The following is a 20,153-nucleotide window of genomic DNA, read 5'->3' as shown; positions in this document are numbered from 1 at the left end:
GATATTCTATGATTCTATGATCTCCCTAGGTAACACATTCCAGTGCTTCACCACCCTGCCAGTGAAAAAGTTTTTCCTAATATCCAACCTAAACCTCCCCCACTGCAACTTGAGACCATTACTCCTTGTTCTGTCATCAGCTACCCCTGAGAGCAGTCTAGATCCATCCTCTTTGGAACCCCCTTTCAGGTAGTTGAAAGCAGCTATCAAATCCCCCCTCGTTCTTCTCTTCTGCAGACTAAACAATCCCAGTTCCCTCAGCCTCTCCTCATAAGTCATTATGTTTTCCCATTAGCAATGTGCTTGTTGCCTCTTGGTGAAAATGGAATGGTAGTTAACGTGCTGCATATATAGAGTCAGATTTGCTCCCTGCGTTGCTTCAGTTACCAGCAGTGTAACCAGGTGTGGGCCCCGGGTAGCAGCCGCTCTGCCAGGATTCTTGATGCATATTCTCTATGAACCTTGGAGTTGGTTAACCCAGGCCAAAGAAAGCATCTCCCAGGGATTCAGTGATCTCCCAGAACATCTCCCAGGCACTCAGTTGAGGAGGCTAGGATGGATGCCCAGCCATAAATTAAAATTGTCCTCTCCTGACAGACCACCAGACAAGGGGTGACAGTACATCCACCTGCTCTGAGGGATAGCTGCCCCGATGGTGACAGAGAGTGCAGTTTCCACCTCAGTGTGCTCATGGGGGTAGGCCTCTTGCGAGTCAATTAGAGTGAAACTAGTAAAAAATCTTCCACTTGTGTGGACTGAAACCAAATTTTTAAATATCCTACCATGTCTGCACCTCTCTTTCAAATTCATTACAGTGCCCAATTGTAACCTTGCTAATACTGGTGTAAATCAGGTGCAATCCAAGGCAAAGGAGAACCTAGCCCAGAGTTTCTAAAATTTTCCTTTTCCACTGAAGATTTTTCTTCATTCCTGCACTGCTCAGAATGTTTATACCATCAACAGCCATTACAAGGCAAGTCACAAATCCCACAACTCAGGACCTGGCAGCTAATTAAAAGGAAGAACTAGCTTGTTTTCAGAATATGGATGGCAGAAAATATATTCATTGGTAAATTTTATAAACTAAAAACAAATCTATATTATCATCAGAATCATTTCATTTATGGCTCAATCCTACAACATGCTGAGCAGTCTGGCCCTGATACAGCAAAAGCACCTAAGCGTGTACTAAACTTAAAGCACTGGATTAGTTCCATTGACTTCAGTGGATCTATTGACTTCAGTGGAACTACTCATGCATACAGTTAACCACATGTTTAAGTGCTTTGCTGTATCAGAGACAAGGTGCTCAGCACTGTGTAGGATCCAACCTTTAGAGTTATAAATTCTATTGACTGCATTGGTACCTTAAATAGTTTGTTTGTAAAATTACAAACTTTTAACAGATCATTTTTAAATTAAGGCTTTCAAGATCATTTAAACATTTTAGCAGAGTCCTAATTTTCACTCAACATAAATAATTTGTAAATATACAGAGGTTACATACCTGCAAGTGCTACTCTTCTGCATGACGTCAGCTCGATGATATCCAGAGAGTTTACAAAAACCGTCATTACTATAAACTACAGGCCAGTCCACAATCTGGGCATTTCCCAGTAAAAAACTTGATTCTAAAAAGAAAAAAAAAGAGAGGAAGATTTGTAGTTAACCACCATGTAAGTTTAAATAATCCTTGTGTTATAAACCAATTGCAGACAGTTATTCATATTGATAATATCAATCGGATAGGAGTTTAACAGATAACCAATTAAAGAATCTAAAGAAAGGATATGGCATGATAAAATGAAAAGTTACATTTGATTGGACAGGATTTGTTTCTAAAATGGTTTGAAGCTTCTTTCACCTAAAAGTACTAAAACAAGTACAGCTCTTAGAATTTACTGTATGAATTGTTTAAGAATCACCTATTATCAACATCTGATCAGGATATTGTGCCTTGATATCAACCCTAAACTACATTATAAATTGTTTATTTATGTGTTAAATGGTCAGTGTGCCTAGCACTGATGACAGGCATGTTACATAATAAGACAAATAAAATACTGGACTTTTCACAGTTCCCAAAGTCTTTCACACAACTATTCAGAGGCAGCCACCTCTGGGGTGGAGGATGGCCACCAACACACAGAGAGAAATTTGCACAGCTATGCACTGTGCTATATGTGCTTACATGAGAGGAAAGTGATCAGGAACAGTCAGCATGGGTTCACCAAAGGAAGGTCATGCCTCACTAATCTAATCGCCTTCTATGATGAGATTACTGGTTCTGTGGATGAAGGGAAAGCAGTGGATGTATTGTTTCTTGACTTTAGCAAAGCTTTTGACACGGTCTCCCACAGTATTCTTGTCAGCAAGTTAAAGAAGTATGGGCTGGATGAATGCACTATAAGGTGGGGAGAAAGTTGGCTAGATTGTCGGGCTCAACGGGTAGTGATCAATGGCTCCATGTCTAGTTGGCAGCTGGTGTCAAGTGGAGTGCCCCAGGGGTCGGTCCTGGGGCCAGTTTTGTTCAATATCTTCATAAATGATCTGGAGGATGGTGTGGATTGCACCCTCAGCAAGTCTGCGGATGATACTAAACTGGGAGGAGTGGTAGATACGCTGGAGGGCAGGGATAGGATACAGAGGGACCTAGACAAATTGGAGGATTGGGCCAAAAGAAATCTGATGAGGTTCAATAAGGATAAGTGCAGGACCCTGCACTTAGGACGGAAGAACCCAATGCACAGCTACAGACTAGGGACTGAATGACTAGGCAGCAGTTCTGCGGAAAAGGACCTAGGGGTGACAGTGGACGAGAAGCTGGATATGAGTCAGCAGTGTGCCCTTGTTGCCAAGAAGGCCAATGGCATTTTGGGATGTATAAGTAGGGGCATAGTGAGCAGATTGAGGGACGTGATCGTCCCCCTCTATTCGACATTGGTGAGGCCTCATCTGGAGTACTGTGTCCAGTTTTGGGCCCCACACTACAAGAAGGATGTGGATAAATTGGAGAGAGTCCAGAGAAGGGCAACAAAAATGATGAGGGGTCTGGAACACATGACTTATGAGGAGAGGCTGAGGGAACTGGGATTGTTTAGTCTGCAGAAGAGAAGAATGAGGGGGGATTTGATAGCTGCTTTCAACTACCTGAGAGGTGGTTCCAGAGAGGATGGTTCTAGACTATTCTCAGTGGTAGAAGAGGACAGGACAAGGAGTAATGGTCTCAAGTTGCAGTGGGGGAGGTTTAGGTTGGATATTAGGAAAAACTTTTTCACTAGGAGGGTGGTGAAACACTGGAATGCGTTACCTAGGGAAGTGGTAGAATCTCCTTCCTTAGAAGTTTTTAAGGTCAGGCTTGACAAAGCCCTGGCTGGGATGATTTAATTGGGGATTGGTCCTGCTTTGAGCAGGGGGTTGGACTAGATGACCTCCTGAGATCCCTTCCAACCCTGATATTCTATGATTCTATGATATCACGCCTATAATTAATGGCAGATAATAGAGAAGATGAATGGAACTCTAATATAGTGATGGGAAGCAAGAAAAGTAAAAAATTCAAGGCTGAGATGAGAAAAGAAAACAGCATTGTAGATATAGACTGGAAATGTCTATTTTATGACATAACAGGAGGTGCTGGCTCTCGTTAATTCTATCAGCCTATATCAGTTCCTGTAAATATGCTAATATTTGCCGGGAGTACTTTCAGGAGGCTGACCGCATGTTTAAATATCGCTTCAATCACCTGTTCTTTTAGTCAGCACCTACAGCTCATACAGATGGATTGGCACAAACATATTAGGAGCTAGTCCTAAAATAACCAGTTTGGAACGTTGTTCCTCCAAAGCTCCTTCTAGCAAGGTGTTTCTGAAGCAGGAAGTATCCATTTTCTTCAGCTGTACTGAGTGTTATATGCTCATCAGCAATGCAAACATTTCTAATATTGTTCCTGTAACAATGTTCTCCCTATAGCCTAAAACAGAGGTTCTCCATTTATGATCCAGGGTCATCTTTGAGCATTGTGTAAATGTGTTTTTACTGTAGCTATGGAGCTATCCAGTAACTTTCACCACTGGAGTGGTGCAAAAAAGCTAATGAAATGTAGCCATTAAAAGTCTCTAATGTACAAACTCAGTGATGATACAGGTATCTTCCTCTCAGCACAAATATTGTCCAAAAAAGGTCTAGAGGAGAATTTTTAGCAGCTATCATTATAATAGTGGAAGGATAATTATGCCTACTGCTTTTGTTTATTTGATCTATTTACCTTACTTTCATATCAGAGCGATAATTTGTATTTTTATAGGTTCTACACTGAACTCTTTCCTATGGTTTAGAGGCTTGAATGTAGAGTATATAATTCAAATACTATTCTATTGAACATGGAAGTATATTGCAAAATTTTTGAGTTTCTACATACATCTCTCTCACATACTTTACAAACTTGAATTTAGGGGGGAAAAAAATCTGAAGATAAATATTTTTCCTTGTGAAAATCTAATAAAGACAGAATGATGTAAGGGTAGAGGTTTGGATTTCGTGAACTTCAACCTTTTTAGAGTCGTATAATTAGTCTGAGTTCACCCACAGATCTTTTTTATCCCAAGAGGGAGTCAATATTTTTTAAGCTTGTTTTTCTACCTAAAGGGAAGCAAGTGACCCAGGTCCATGATTGGAGCTTCTACGTATACCACAATACAAATAAATAAATACATAATATCAGATGACAATGGAAGCTTTGCCATTGACTTCAAGAGAGCTAAGATTTCACCCACTGTACTGATACTCTAGGTATTTTTTTCCTCTTCCCTCTACTTTCTACACAGTGTATCCCTGTTTGTTACCCTCTCTGCACCATTTCCCCACTACTTTCTAATTGGACTTTCTTCTCTGAGAGAGAGAGTGTGTCTAAGCAGAACACTAGTCCAGTACTGTCTGGATGCGAGTTCAACTTTTGAACCCAGGACATTTAGGTGGGTGTAACAAGTGTGTGCATCAGTAATTGCTGAGGCTGTAAAAAGGGATTAAAGAACTGCATGGGAAGCACAAAAAAACAACATCCCAGGACCGTGATGAGTGACTGTAAAAGAGATGTTCATACTTTGGAGACGTGACCAGAGTTCTTTTCCGCACCACTGTTTTATTTTGGCAGCCCTACTGCAGCACTAATGGAACCTTATCCATTAGTAACACCCCCCGTTGTTTCCAATTCTGAACACGACTGTTCCCATACGACAGTTTTTAATTTTATCCAGTGCATCTGCATATCAGCCAACCCCCTCTCCCCGATTAGAACTACTGAATAGTCTTTACAACATTCACCCCAATTAACTCCTCTCAAGTGGGCTGGAAGATGTGCACAGTTCAGAGTTGGTGCAGGACTTTAACGTTCCCATGAGAGGAAAATCCTACTTGGGAGAGACTGTGTGAATCTACAAGTATTACATGAGTGTTGAATCAAAAACAGGATTGATTTTGCACACACTCAGTATACTCATTTTCTATAACTATCTTCCCTCAGATGTTCTAGACACTTAGAAGTAAGAAACACCTTATATGAAAACAGGAGAGTCCTCCATTCACCAGAAGTGAACTGACTGGCTGACATTTCTATTGTATACATCTTTCAGTAGAATCAGATATCCAAACACAAAATCATTCAGGGATATCATGTGGATATGTGACACACCCCGGAGGACCTGAGATTCATAAACCAATAAAAAGATTACATAGATATGTAGTCTTATCATTTGTGACAGAGATAATCTTGATCCTATATTCCTGTTATGTAACTGTTTCAGAACACAATGTACACAGTGTAAGAGGCACGTCACAGCCAAGAGCAGACATATGGCATGCCTGATATTATATTTTTGCACTTTTATAGCGGCTTACATATCAGGATTGCATAGTGCTCGAAAGCATTAATTAACAAAGCCTGACCAAACTCATGGGAGATAGGAAAGCAGCACTGACTTTGGGTTATTGTTTTGTTTTTGCTTTATTGATTTTTCATGAAAAACACAAAAATTAAACAAAAAATGCAAATATTTAGCAAGAGGCTAAATTTAGTACAATGATCATTGTAACAAGCATCACGCCAAAGACAAACAAATATACAAGTCTCTTGCTTTGTGTATTTAGCTTCTTCTCTTTAAAACTTTGACAAAGGAAAGAGCCCATAGATATACCAGGGGATCAGTGTATAAAAGTTTATAAATGCAATCTGAAAAATGCTGATTTAGTAATGACATCCTGAGTCTTCTTATATCATAACCACATTAATGCATGTGTATAACACCAACCTGTCTTTTTCCCCCCATTTGATTGCTGATAGAGTTGTTTTCTCCATCAAAGCTGTGTTTGACAATTTTTACATTACCACTGCGATTTTGCCAGAATAAAACTCTAAACAGTTTTTTGCTAAACACCAGAGCTTCTACACATAAAGCAGGGTTAGCTGCCCCTAGTCAGTGCTGGAAACAACGCCAATCATCGACTAACCTGTCCCATATAATTTTTTTCTTCACACACATTCTAAAAATACCATAGGGGCCTGTGCAAAGGTCTTTCAACAGTTCTGAATACAAAGATAGGACCCGCTCCAAGCATCTGTAAATTAAATGAATCTTCCTGCAAACAGCAGGAAAAGGGCACTGACATGTCTTCTAGTATCAAGAGATGAAGTACTTAGGACATAGAAATATAATACACCTCCACTTTATGCAGAGAGGAGTATTAATGAATTATGCACTGGTTTGAGTGACCTGCACAAGGTCGCACCCCAAAACTCTGGCAGAGATTGCACCCAGGAGTCCTTGCTCTTAACCCTCTGTTTTAACTGCTAGTATACTATGCAATGTTTTGAATTTTTGCACCCCCTTTTATTTTTTTGAAATCTAACCTCTTGGTAACAATAGACATAACTTAACAGAGGGTACAGTATAGCAGTTTATGGGGGTTTTGCCTGGTTTGAGATGTGACAGCTTTGGATCACATTGTCTGAGATATCTAATTGTGGGCGAACATTTAGGTTTCTGCAATGACTATGAGCAAGGTTTGGTCCTAACGGCGAGTCTGGGACGAAAGTTACCTATTTGCTGAGGCAGATTAAGGTTTCCTGGGACCCTGGACCAGAGCAAGTGGGGAGCCCCTCCCCATCCCTTCCACCTGCAGCCGACCCTGTTCCACTCTTTCCGCCTGCAGCCCCACCCCTTTCTGCCCCTTCCCTGCAGGCAGGGCCCATCCCTGTTCCACCCAGGATCCTCCGCGTTCCACCCCCCCACTGCAGCCCCGCAACCCCTTTTGCTCCTTTCTCCACCATCCCCACTGCAGCCCCAAGACAGGAGAAGCTCTGTCCCTGCACCACGGGGTCCACCGCAGGGGTCTGAGTGCTGGGTCTTCACCCACCAATGCCCGCATTTCTGCAGGAGATCAGGGCCAGGGTACTGGGGCTTGTCCCGCCTTTCCCGCCTGGCGCTTCTGCTGGAGAGTGGGGTCAGGCGTGGGAGCTTCCCCTGCTACCCTGTGGCTTCTGCCAGGGATAGGGTGACCAGACAGCAAGTGTGAAAATTGGGACAGGGGGTAGGGGGTAATAGGAGCCTATTTAAGAAAAAGAGCCCAAAATTGGGACTGTCCCTTTAAAATTGGGACATCTGGTCACCCTAGCCAGGGACAGGTGGGGAGGGAAGGCGCTGGGGCTTCCCCATCCCGTGGCTTCTTCTGTGGTCGGGGGCCATTGGAGGGGGGCTTCCCCTGACCTATCTGCCCAGTGCTGCTGCTGGGGAAGGGGGTCAGGGCACGAGGGCTTCCCCCGCCTGGCGCTGCTGCAGTGGAGCAGGGTCGGGATGTGGGGGCTTCCCCAGTCCCACCCACCTGGCAGCCAGGGCTCTGGGCTTACAGCATCTGGCGGCAGATTTATTCCAGGGCCCCCCAGTTGGCTGGGGCCGCAGGGCCCGGGCCTCGTCAGCCCAGTGGCTAATCAGCCACTGCCTATTTGGCCTAGTTACAAAATTATACAACCTACCTACCTAAGGAATGGTCAGCACTTGCAGGACAGCTTTGGTCAAAACTAGTACTGTGTTGTGCTTCACGTTCAAATCTGAGTCAACTTTGGGTTCATTCTAATCTCCTCTGACAGGTTGTTCCATATAGCCAAGGGCCATTGAGCACTGTGGCTAGAACATTGTCCAAGAAGCATTTCCCAGGACGCTGGCAATGAAAGAAGGCATTTTTTGCCTCTGCTAACATTTGGGTAGTGATAAAACTTCAGACTACTTCGATAAGCAGAGTGAGGCAGTATTCTGGTTACCTCCTTAGGCAGTTTTCCTCTTTCTGCCAGTGCGCCCGTGTCAACTCCAATGGACTGAGAGTCCAGCGATTAAAAGATTATGACTGTACACACACACACACCTATGTACCAGAAGTTTAGTGGGGCATTCAATCCCCACTTGGTACAAACTGTGTTCTTAGATGAATTTATATTTATTTTAGTTTTGTAGAGTTTGGGAAATTTTAATTTTAGTGTTTCTTAGTGTTGGTTTTAATTAGATGAATCAATAAAATTAGCACATGCGGTAAACTAATATATACATATATAATTAGAACGACAAGAGCCCTACAATAAAGGGAAAAAAAAAATACAGAAACACTTACATCTACCTCTGTATTTGGTACTAATATTTTACACAGGTTATATTTACCTAAAAAAATTTAAAACCAAAATTTAACCCTATAACTTTCCTGTACAAACTAATAAAACAATTCCTTGCACAGCATGAGGTTACTCAGATGAGCTAAGACAGTAGGATCAGGACCACAGCATGTAGTCAGCCTATGGAATTAATTGCCACAGGAGAGGCAAGCTGTCCAGTACACACTAGCTTTTAAAAGAACTGAATTATTTTATGAGCTATAAAAGAGTTCAGAAGTTCTGGATGGTAGGAGGGTACAAGTAAATAAATCCTGGATTAAATATGGGTAATTTACACTCATGTAAACTAAGTGCTGCATGGTATAGCTCAGAAAAGAATATATTTTCCTTCCACGTACAGCAATGCACAACTTCCCAGGCACATTACGGAGGAGGTAGAGAAGTGGGGAGCACTTACATCGGGACCATTCAATATTGGCCATTGCTGACCACCAGATACTAGATGTGATAGACTCTAATCCAACATAGGAATGTAGGAGCCGAGAATTTCCCAACTAGCTAACTGGCAATAAATCATTATTTGAAAAGATTCACATGCAGCTAACTTTAAAACTTCCACAATTATTAAGTTAAAATATCTATTAGTGTATTCCCTCTTGCTTGAATTTAATTGATGTGCCTAAAATGCACTTTCATTTTACATCTCCTTTGAGAAAAGTCAATTTTTATGATTTCTAAGCTTGTCTGATGGCACTGGGTCCACCAGGCATTTTTCCCACCTCCATCTTGTTGGTGTGCTGCAGAATGCCTGAAGCAAAGTTCTGTAGGATATATATATTCCTTTAATAGATACTTCTAAAACACTGATGTCTATAGGAGAACAGGAGTGCAGGTCTCAGGCATTGGATATGCCTGCCTCAGAAAGAGTTCCTAGCATCTCAGAAGGGTCAGCAGCCCTTTTAATGAGCTAACATTACTCTCATATTTACAAACTTTAATACAGATGGCAAGCATCTGTACTACTGAATGAACACAGTTAGCAAATATTCTACCTTTTGCTAGCACTGTTTCTTGTACAAATCAAATATATTTTAAGTTTCTCGTGCTTCTATTTTGCACATAAGCTCCTTCATATAAAAAGGTAGGGGACTATGTAGTACAGCACCAAACCTTTAATATTATCTACACAATCTCACAATGGCTAATGTTCAGCTTTGTTCTGAACCTGGGAACCTTGTTTTTAAAAAATGAGCACAATGTTCAAGTAATTTTTTTTTTAACAACAAAATGCCCAAAGCAGTGTAAAAATACATGTTACATAATGATGGAAAAGCAAGAACAGCTAAATCACTCTAGGAGATGTGTTTAGCCAAGTGAAGACCATCATCTCTGCTTAGTCTTGTCTTAGAAATACTCAAGTACAATTTGTAAAAACCATCATTTCATATTTACATCTCCTCCCAGGAGAATATGCAACTAATCTTTTAAGGAACCAAACAACTATGTTGGAAGGAGGAGATATACAAAATCAAAGACACAGTAACACAACCAGAAATAAAAAATAGGAAAAAATAAGAAAAGAAAAAACACATCTTCCCATCTGAATAGATTTATTATCCAAATCAATTTTACAAGCACGGCACTTCCAATCCAGACTGAGCGCAGCCAGGAACTGACAGGCTGTGTGAAAATGCCTGGAATTTGGTTTCAACTTTGGCTTGCTTCTTAACTCTCTTATGAGAATCCCAAACCACTTACGTGACTGTCAATCAACTGTCCCAATAACTAAACCGATATCAGCATATCCATGCAATCTTCACTACCTCCTCTCGGAAAACTCATGAGACTGTACAAAATAAAAAAACTTTTCAGATTCCCCCCTTTATATTTGATTTCCTTTTAGCCAATCTAATCAAGCCCTGACACAGACAAATAATGATATTCTACTGAATTTAGTCAATGGATCCAGCTACACACTCACAGCACGGCACACAACCATACAGAATGCAATAGAAAATCCTGATCCTGCAAGCTGACCTGCATGGGAAGAGCCCCACTAAAGCCAAGGGGACTCTGTGCATGTGTAGCAGTCTTCCCATGTGGAACAGTTTGCAGAACCAGGGGGCCAAGCTTGGGCCTGGTGGTGTAAATGAGCCATTACATTGATACCACAAACCTCCTTATGACATTCTTAATCTGTACTGTAAAGGGCGTTCTACATTTTCTAATAAAGTGGTTTTTTTTTCTCGTGCCTTTTAAATATGTAGAATCATGTCAGTCTTTTCAAATTCATCCAAACCTAGCCCTTGAGATCTGCTTGACAGATTCATCACAGAACATCTTCCTGCTTCAGATATTTATTTGTACTATTACTGTTGTTAATATTTATATTACAATAGCAAACTGAGGAGCAACTCACGATTGGTTCACCATTGCGCTACAAGCCAAAAAGCTGCTCATCAAAAATGATAAAATTGGGTACACAAATATATGTTTCACTGTTTTATCACCATGTACCTGTAGTTTGTAGGACAACTATGAGCATGGCAGTTGTCAGCAATTTCCAAGGCAAACACTAAAAGAAAAACGTTATAATCTGCATTTAACTTATTGTCCAAAAATTCAAAAGTTAAACTGGTTGCTATACAACAGGCCTAGTCTCATGGATGTTCTGATCCTTCACTCTTTACTGAGGCAAAACTCCCACCTACCTCAATGGGGGTTTACATCAATAAAGACAACAGGTTGTCCCCATTGCTTGTCTGCAATGCTATTTTATTGCATGATGGCCACAAGTTTTACACTGCATGCCTTCTAAGGACATGTCTATACGTACAGCACTGCAGAGGCACGTGTGGTGAAGATGCTCTATGCTGTCAGCATAAAAAAACCCACCTCTGCACGCGGGATAAATTATGTCAGCAGGAGAGTACTTTGTGCACACGAACACTTACATCAGTGTAACTTATGTCGCTCAGGAGAGTGGAATATTCACACCCTGAGCGACATAAGTTTTGCCGACATAGGCTGTAGTGTAGACACAGCCGAAATGAATTACCACAGAGTTAAATTAGTTCAAACCTGTCACAGATACCAACAAACTACCCATAAAATGACCAGTGAGTCAGTTCTCTATTAAAATTATGCGCACTGCAATTGGACCAAATCCAGCCTGCCTTGTTTACCTGGGTAGTCCCATTACATCCAAAGGGAATCTCATAAGAGGAAGGCAAGCAGGATCTGGTCCACTTTGTGTGAAAATGTCTATTTCAAAAATAAATACTAATTTGCTGCTAATCGCCACTTATCTGAAAGTATTATGGAATCTGCAGAAGCTGAAAGTGAAGGTGTTTGGAAGTTATATAAGAAATGGAAAGCTTTTATACCATCTTATACCACTAAGGTAAGTGTTTACACGGTAATTAACGAGAGAGTAAAACCTGGAGGAAAACAAAAAAAAAAAACACTCCTCTGCCATTTATAGTGCTACAAAATATTGTATCCCAGGGCCAAGATTTTCAAAAATAGGAGCCTAAATTTAGGATCTTAGATCCATAGTTAAGGCGGATTCAGCAAAAACATGTTTAATTTTATGCATATAAGCATCCTACTAACGTAAATGAGACTATTAATGGGTATAAAGTTAAGAACAGATTTGCAGGACCAGGGCCTTCTTGGTACCTACCTACTTTTCATCAGTGCTGAGCATCCAGCCTCTCCCATTAAAAGCAAAGGGAGCTGTTGGGTGTGTAGCACTCTTGAAAATCAGGCAAGATCCTAAATATGGATTTAGGATCCCAACTTTAGACTCCTTGTTTGGAAAATCTTGGCCCATAATTTTAGTTGTACATAGGACCTAATCCTGAAAACACTTACACGTGTAACTACCCATGTGAGTAATCCCACTAGCCTCAATGTATTTATAGTTCAAGAAATTTGTTTTGACAGAGAACAATGTCTGATTTTCACACTCTAATTTGTGAGAAAGATTGACAATGTTTTGAAAGCTAAATGCTATGCACACTAGGCATTAGGGCCCAATCCTGCAGTCCTGACTCCATCAAAACTCTTAATAAAGTCACTGGGACTGCTCACAAGTTAATCGGATCAGTCTTGTAATTTCAAACGTGTACTGTTCTCAGCTCCACACCAACTCTGAGCCTGATCATACCATCCTGACTCAGGAAAAACTCCCCTTTACTCCAGTGAGATTCCCTCCCACTGGGAGCCAGGACTGCAGGATTGGTTCCTAATAGCTGTTGAAAGCAGTTAGCTTTCAAAATATTGTCGGTCAGTCACAAAAGCTCCCAAGTACGTGAAAACCACACATAACTCTTCTTTGTCAAAACAAGTTTCTTGAAATGCAATTTAACTTGAAAGAATTATTAGCCCACAACATTACCTCTTATAAACTCCCATCAAACAGAAAATACTGTTTTATTCATTTTTAAAAAATCCTTTGTTTCAGTCATTAAATGCTGGCTAGCCACCAAGTAATACAGTGATAAAGTAGGCAAACTACATGTATTTCCCATTCAATTAACTTTCTTACATTTCTTGCTGGTTATATAGCTCTTCCAGTAACAACAACAAACTAAATGTTTACTCTAAAAGCCAATAATATCATTTTACTGTTTTCTTTCAGATTTAAACACCCTTCTGTAGATGCAACAACACTTAGAGCGCCCTCTTGTGCCATATACTGAATGCTGTTCTCCCTGAATAGAAGTAACAATCCCTTTTCCAGAGCAGCATCCAGCTGTCATTAACTTGAAAGAAAAAGTATTTACAAACGTAAAAGATATCTTCATTGTAATCCAGCCAATCAAATATCAGTAAAAAAACCTCTCTCTTCCCTTAACCAACAAAATGGTACGTACACATTTCTAAACTATTGGTATCAATTTTTCATGATCAAATTTTAAGTTTATTTTTAAAAAAAACACTATAAATAAAACTCCCCCTGGTTTCAACAGGAGTCACAGGCACTTAGGGCTTCAGGATCGGGCCCAGCAAAGGGAAGTCTCTTGGGCAAGAAGGGGGTGTCTGGGAGAGAAAGCACTGCTCAACAATGTACTGCAATCATTATATAAATTCACAAAAAGAAAAGGAGTACTTGTGGCACCTTAGAGACTAACCAATTTATTTGAGCATGAGCTTTCGTGAGCTACAGCTCACTTCATCGGATGCATACCGTGGAAACTGCAGAAGACATTATATACACACAGAGACCATGAAACAATACCTCCCTGTTTCATGGTCTCTGTGTGTATATAATGTCTTCTGCAGTTTCCACGGTATGCATCCGATGAATTGAGCTGTAGCTCACGAAAGCTCATGCTCAAATAAATTGGTTAGTCTCTAAGGTGCCACAAGTACTCCTTTTCTTTTTGCGAATACAGACTAACACGGCTGTTACTCTGAAACCTATATAAATTCAGTTTCAAAATCCATCCTCAGGCAGACTTATAAATGAAACCCAAGAATTTAATCAAATTCCAGTTGTAATCATCTGGATATTTCAAAAGCTAAATGATCCACTAATTATAATAAACTTATTAGACCAAGTTTATCACTGACCTGACTGCAATGTAGCCAAACGAGTTAGACCAAGAATTAATTTGGCCACTGGTTTATAGCCCTTGTGCTTAAGAATTTAGGTACTTGTGAAAGGTGCTCAGCCCTAGTATTTCTACTAACTTGTTGTAAAGAATTTTCACAATGGAGAGAATCTTCAGTTGTATCAGGGTCAAACAAAAATCCATTTAATTATTGTGAGTTTTTTTCCTTGCCAGACTTATAAGGCATCAGACAACTCCTGATGGCTAGTTTGAGGGACAGAAGAGGGGAGCTGACACTTATTTACATATATACATTTTCAATATTTAAAATGTATATAAAAGGTTACATATATGATCGTACACCTTTCCCCTCCCCCTTTGTGTGTCACTTGTCTTCTTAGCCCCGGACCTTCCAACTGGTTCTACAAGGGGCAGTTCCTTTCACATATGTGGAACCCCACTGACATCACAGAGCCTCATCAGGGAACAAGATCCCTATGGATCTGATTGCAGGATTGTGGCATTAAATTGTAAGTTCTTCAGGGCAGAAACCAAACTGGCCTCACTGAAGTCAATGGCAAAACTCCCACTTCCTGCAGCGGAGCCAAGTTTTCTCCCCAAGTATTCATATGTATTTGTATGATGCCTAGCACAACAGAACCGTGCTCCTGATTGGGCCTCTAAATGTTAATGCAAGAGAAGTAATAAATAATCATGGTAATTATAACTCTTGGTCTTTAAAGTAAGGCTTGCTCCCCTGTAAACTACTTTTGCTTTCTATTGCATCCTGCTGAGAAGTTCCAGTTACAAACCTGTACATGTCTAGCTAACCAGACTGTGTCCTAAACACAGGTTTCGGACTTTACTGATGAATTATGCAAGAGGAAAAGATGGACAGCGAAGACAAATTTCTCCTCTCTTTATTGACACAGCTCAACTTAGTGCTCAGCTTTAACATTTGGCTTTCCCTGCGTATCTTACAGAGATGGACCCGAGCTGCAAACTTCAGCTCTGGAATCAAAGCTGGGGGATGTCTGGATCCAGGTCCCATCTCACATGTGTGTATGAGAGCACTGTGTTAGAACACATCACTGATGTTTCGTTTTACCTTTATTAGAATTTGAGGTTTCGAAAAGGACTTTTCTTTTTTAGGGCAAAATCTTCCTCATAGCTCATCACAGTAGTGCATACCTCTGCCCGTCTAGGGGAATCAAAAAAAAATCAAAGGTATGCACTACTGTGATGAGCTATGAGGAAGATTTTGCCCTAAAAAAGAAAAGTCCTTTTCGAAACCTCAAATTCTAATAAAGGTAAAACGAAACATCAGTGATGTGTTCTAACACAGTGCTCTCATACACACAGAATTCTCTCAGTTTACATGAGACCTCATTTACTGGGGTAAGCAAGCATACTTGCAACGGGAAAGGGTAACGAACTAGGGACTCTATTCATTTGCTCATTTACTTCAAGTTTCTTATAACCATAAGCAAGGGGGAAGGCAACAACACATGGGAGGAAAAAGAAAAAGGTCTGGCCCAAAGCACAAGCAGGTCAGTTAAACAACTCCCATTGACTTCAGTGGGCTTTAGATCAGGCCCTTCAAGGGCTTTTTGTTTTGTTTTGTTCCTGGAAAATGTACTGACAGAGTACATTGATAGTATAGCAGAGTGACTAGCTTAGGCAATATCAGCTGTGGCTGGATGAACAAAGACCCAGAGTTACCATCCTCTGGGAAATCCTTTTCAAACTACCTGATGGAGCAATTTGGTGCTGCCCAAAAGGCAAAATATTTGGCTCTTCAAAAGTACTCTACAAGCTCCAGGATGAAAAGTCACTCCTGGCAAAGCTGATTTAGAAGAACTCAGAGCAGGTGGGGTATAATGCCACCAGAATTAAAGGAGGTCACCCCAAATCTTCCCATACTTTTCAACTGGGGGGTATAATTTTAACCAAGGGTTTCTGGAAGTCCACTCCAACATAGGATCACAGAAACACAGTGGCCAATACATTTCTTTGTACTGTATATGCATTTTCACTCTTTTCATGAGATGTCTCTTGAGTTTAATCTATTTTGTAACCAAAACTGGGGGAAGGGAAAGGTTCTTGAGCTTCCTAAACAGAAAGTTTCCAGTTCATGTTAAAATCAACCATATGACTGTTTTTAACACCAAGGTTTATCTACCACACTCAATCTGTGCACAAAACTCCCACTGTCAAAAGGCAGAGTCAGTGTGAATTTCAACTTTATAAAATTACTGTAATTCTATATATAAATGTTCAGGTGTTCAATCAAAACATATATCCATAAAGAAGTCTGATGGGATTTAAAATGTGATGAGAAATCACAAACAAAAATAGCATTATTTAACCTAGAAAGAAATTAGAGGGGACTAGGCTGAGCTATTCAAAATGTTAAAGATTATAATAAAAAATAAGCCCTTTTTGTTTACCCTGTTCCATGACAGTGAAGAGTGACTTGAAATCTGTGAGTACAAATATAATAAACACAAAGCAATATTACTTCACAGGATGTATAATCCTGCTTGCTTTACACTGACTACAGACAAGACTATGGGAGCAGGATTTGACCCACTCAAGAGCCATTCATTTTGGCCCAGTCAATATAGAACTCACTGCTAATGAAAGATGTCATGGAATCCAATAGTCCTGCTGATTTCCAAAAAACATGAATAATATTATGACCATGACAACATTAGTCATTAAGTGAAATAAAGATAATCTAATCTCATGCTTCAGGGTATAAAACTGATTACCTGCATGAGCTAGGAAGACATTCCCAACCCATCCATCAATGTACAACTGGCTTGGTGCATTATGGGGAGTTGTTGCATTCCTCCAGCATCAGATATCAGCCGCTAGAGGAGGCAGATTAGAGGAATCAGTGGTTTGATCCCATATGACAAATCCCATGTTCCCATTTTTGGTCAAATTTAAATTGCATGGAAAATAAAGTAAAATACAATTAGAAAAACCTACTAAACTTTTATACTTTTTGGTACCTTAAAGCCTTATTACACTTTCATTAGGATAGCCATGTGACCTAATTAGAACAAGAAATCAAGGGTTCTGTTGCCAGCCCTGCCACTCATTTCCCATGTAACCTTGGGCACAATAATTGAACTGCCCATGCCTTAGTTTACTCATCTTTAAAATGGGATGCTAATGTTTATTTACACCTCCTTAATCTTGTTGTGAAGTGTAATTATAAATTCATCCAATGCTATCTACAACTGCATTATTTAATCTTTCATTTAAAATTCTGGTGAGTACACTATTGCAAAAGACCCCAGCTTTCCGTGATCCTACCGCTATAGAACTTGACACAGAATCAGCAGCCAAGCAGAGCATTTGATATTGGCAATACGAGAGGAAGAAAAAGATCAAAATGTTTGCTGGTTTATTATGAAGCTGACATTTTAAAACCAAGAAGAACATTCTTTGACCAACAATTTCTAGGTCCCAGTTCTGCTCCCATTGATGGCAATGGCAAAATTCCCACTGACTTCAATGGGAGTAGAATCAGCCTCCAGAGTCTTCATCTGACATCAGTGCCAAATCCAACACACCGTACCACTTCAGGCAGAAACATGAAATGAACTTAGCAAAGCTCAACTGAAGGCATGGAAGGGACTGGATTTCAGATAAATATATTAATGCTAACGATACATTCTGCAACTTTTTAAATCGCTTTCCTCCCCTCTGCCCATCTTTCTGATTCATGTTACTAGACTAATGCAGAGATTGGCAGCACATAAATGGTCAGTGTTAGACATCATGTTGCTGATCTAAACTTTTGTAGTCTAAAGAGAAACCTCCATTTGGTATCAATAGGGCAAATTCTGAGGTCCTTTTTCCATTTTTATTCATATAAGCTCCCACTCACTTCAATAGAAATTTGCCTCAGTGAAGACTAAGCAGGTGGTCAGGGTTTAACCCAAAGTGTCATCTGTGTTTTGTTGGTGGGATGATCTGCACCCATTTCATTATTTTTATGTGGTTATGTGTGATATTCTTGATTGTGTCTCCTAATGCACTGCAAGGGTAAAATAGATTCCAGAGGCAATGAATAATTTTACGGCCATGGAATTTTAAAAACCAACAGTCCTGTAATTATATGTATAATCGAGGAGTCTGCGGGTGTGGAACTGCAGACAATACTTGGCATGTTTGCACAGCCACAGAATTACCACCAGTCAAGTCACTGTAAATCCTAATAGCATGGTTGCAATAAAAATTAGTTTTAAAGCGCTACAAAACTCTACAAGCTTTAGACCACAGAACAACAATGGAAAGATAAAAAGTGAGCCTATTAGAACCATTTTTAAAGACACAGAATGAATTAAGTATATAGTGAAGATAGTTTCAAAATATGTTTTTGATTATTTATTCTCAGAACTAGTTCATAAAAACTCAAAGTATTTAAATGCAAATAATAATAATAAAAATAATAAAGTTGGCATGGACTAAAGAAGCTAGATATGGGGGGAAAGGTACCAGAGGAAGAACAGCAAATGCTGGATAGATCAGATTTCTACAGCTACAGGTAAATTATGTTCTCTATGGAAATCATTTTTATGGAAAATTAACAGCATGTTTTGCTATTTTAGTGGAAATACACACACAGGCTTTTTCAGTTTAATTAAATACAAAACAGAAAGTGGTGGCTAGGATGAGAAAGCTGAACAATTTCACAATGAAAGCATCTTCTCTAATTTGTCAACTGTGTCTATTTCTATTATCGCTGTCAGCGTGGGACACTCTTTTAGCTAGATAGCTAAAGTTACCAATGACGGATGACGAAAGCTCCCGAAGAACTTCAGGCATCCCGTGGAATTAACCAAATTCCTTAAATTAACAGGAAAGACAGCTGCTAAACAAATCGGGGCTTTATTTCTGTCTGACCTTCACCTGCTGAAGATACAAATAATCAGGGGGAGCTTCTTCAGTATTGCACTGATGGGGGTCAGAGGTTTTGTGGGATTTGTTTTGGTTTTTGTTTTGTTTTGTTTTGTTTTGAAAAGCAAAGGTATTAAGTTTTATTTCCCCAGCCACATATTAAAAGCAGATCAGCAGCATCGCTGGGGGGAGATTAAGAGCATGCCCGTGGCTAGCGGGCGGCATCCAGGCTAACGACACCCAGCACACCATAAAGTTGCGAGGATAACCTAGCCCAGCGGCAGCTAACTTTCCCCCGCTCCGGTCCCGATCCGCCAGGCAGCGGCCCCCTCCCGCGAGTGCCGGGCGGGGCGTCCCTAGGCGGCCCCGGGCCGGGCAGGGGGTGACCTGCAGGGAGAGCTCTTACCGCTGGAGCGCCGGACGATGTTCTCCAGGAAGGTGTTCTGCGGCGCCACCAGCCCTCGCTTGCCGCCCGGCATCCTGCGCCTGCAGAGCCGGGCTCTGGAGCGGCAGGGGCGCGGCGGTGGCGGCTGGGGGCAGCCGGGGAGGTGTCTCGCGCCCAGTGCCGGTGAGTCGCTCCGGCGAGGCTGGAGCAGCTCATGGTAGTAGCGCTCGGGCGGCGGGGGGAGCCCAGGCTGTGGCGGTGCCGCACGCCGGGCTCGGGAACCGCAGGCTCCGGGCAGATTGCGCCTGCGCGCCTGCCGGGCCGCCGCTGCCGGGCAGCATGGTCCCGCGAGCTCGCCCCCTGCGAGCCTGAGCCCGCCGGGCGGGAGCAGCGCGCGCGCTCCGCTCCCCGCGGCGCTGGAGCAAGCCGGGAGCCGGGTGGGGCGCGGGCCCCGAAGGGCGGCTGCGGCTGCCCCCGGCCCGCCCCCTGGACGGCCGCTCCCGGCTTAGCGAGCGGGACTCGGAGCCCCCCGCAGCCTGCCTAGCTCCGCCGGACCGTGCAGCTGGGGCGGCCCCGTGCGCGCCGCGGAGCGGGGGATGCGCCGCTCCAAGCCCCCGCCGAGCCCCGGCTGCGCAGG

At 41.6% G+C, this 20,153-nt stretch overlaps 1 protein-coding gene across 1 annotated transcript in view; it reads right to left on the bottom strand.

Annotated features, from left to right (window-relative positions):
* Nucleotides 1–19,660, bottom strand: part of KCNH5 (potassium voltage-gated channel subfamily H member 5) — a 235,511-nt gene extending 215,851 nt beyond the window's left edge. Inside the window, exons 1-2 of the mRNA XM_073350736.1 lie at nt 19,538–19,660; nt 1,508–1,631 (exon numbers count right to left, since the gene is read on the bottom strand). Of these exons, the coding sequence (XP_073206837.1) occupies nt 1,508–1,631; nt 19,538–19,610 (197 nt within the window). The 5' untranslated portion in view covers nt 19,611–19,660. The remainder of the gene's footprint in view (nt 1–1,507; nt 1,632–19,537) is intronic.
* Nucleotides 19,661–20,153: the final 493 nt, after the last annotated feature.

This window comes from Lepidochelys kempii, chromosome 6, assembly GCF_965140285.1.
Source record: "Lepidochelys kempii isolate rLepKem1 chromosome 6, rLepKem1.hap1, whole genome shotgun sequence".
NCBI lineage: Eukaryota > Metazoa > Chordata > Testudines > Cheloniidae > Lepidochelys > Lepidochelys kempii.
The sequence above is the reverse complement of the archived record's forward strand: the minus strand, read 5'-3'. Positions and strand labels throughout refer to the sequence as shown.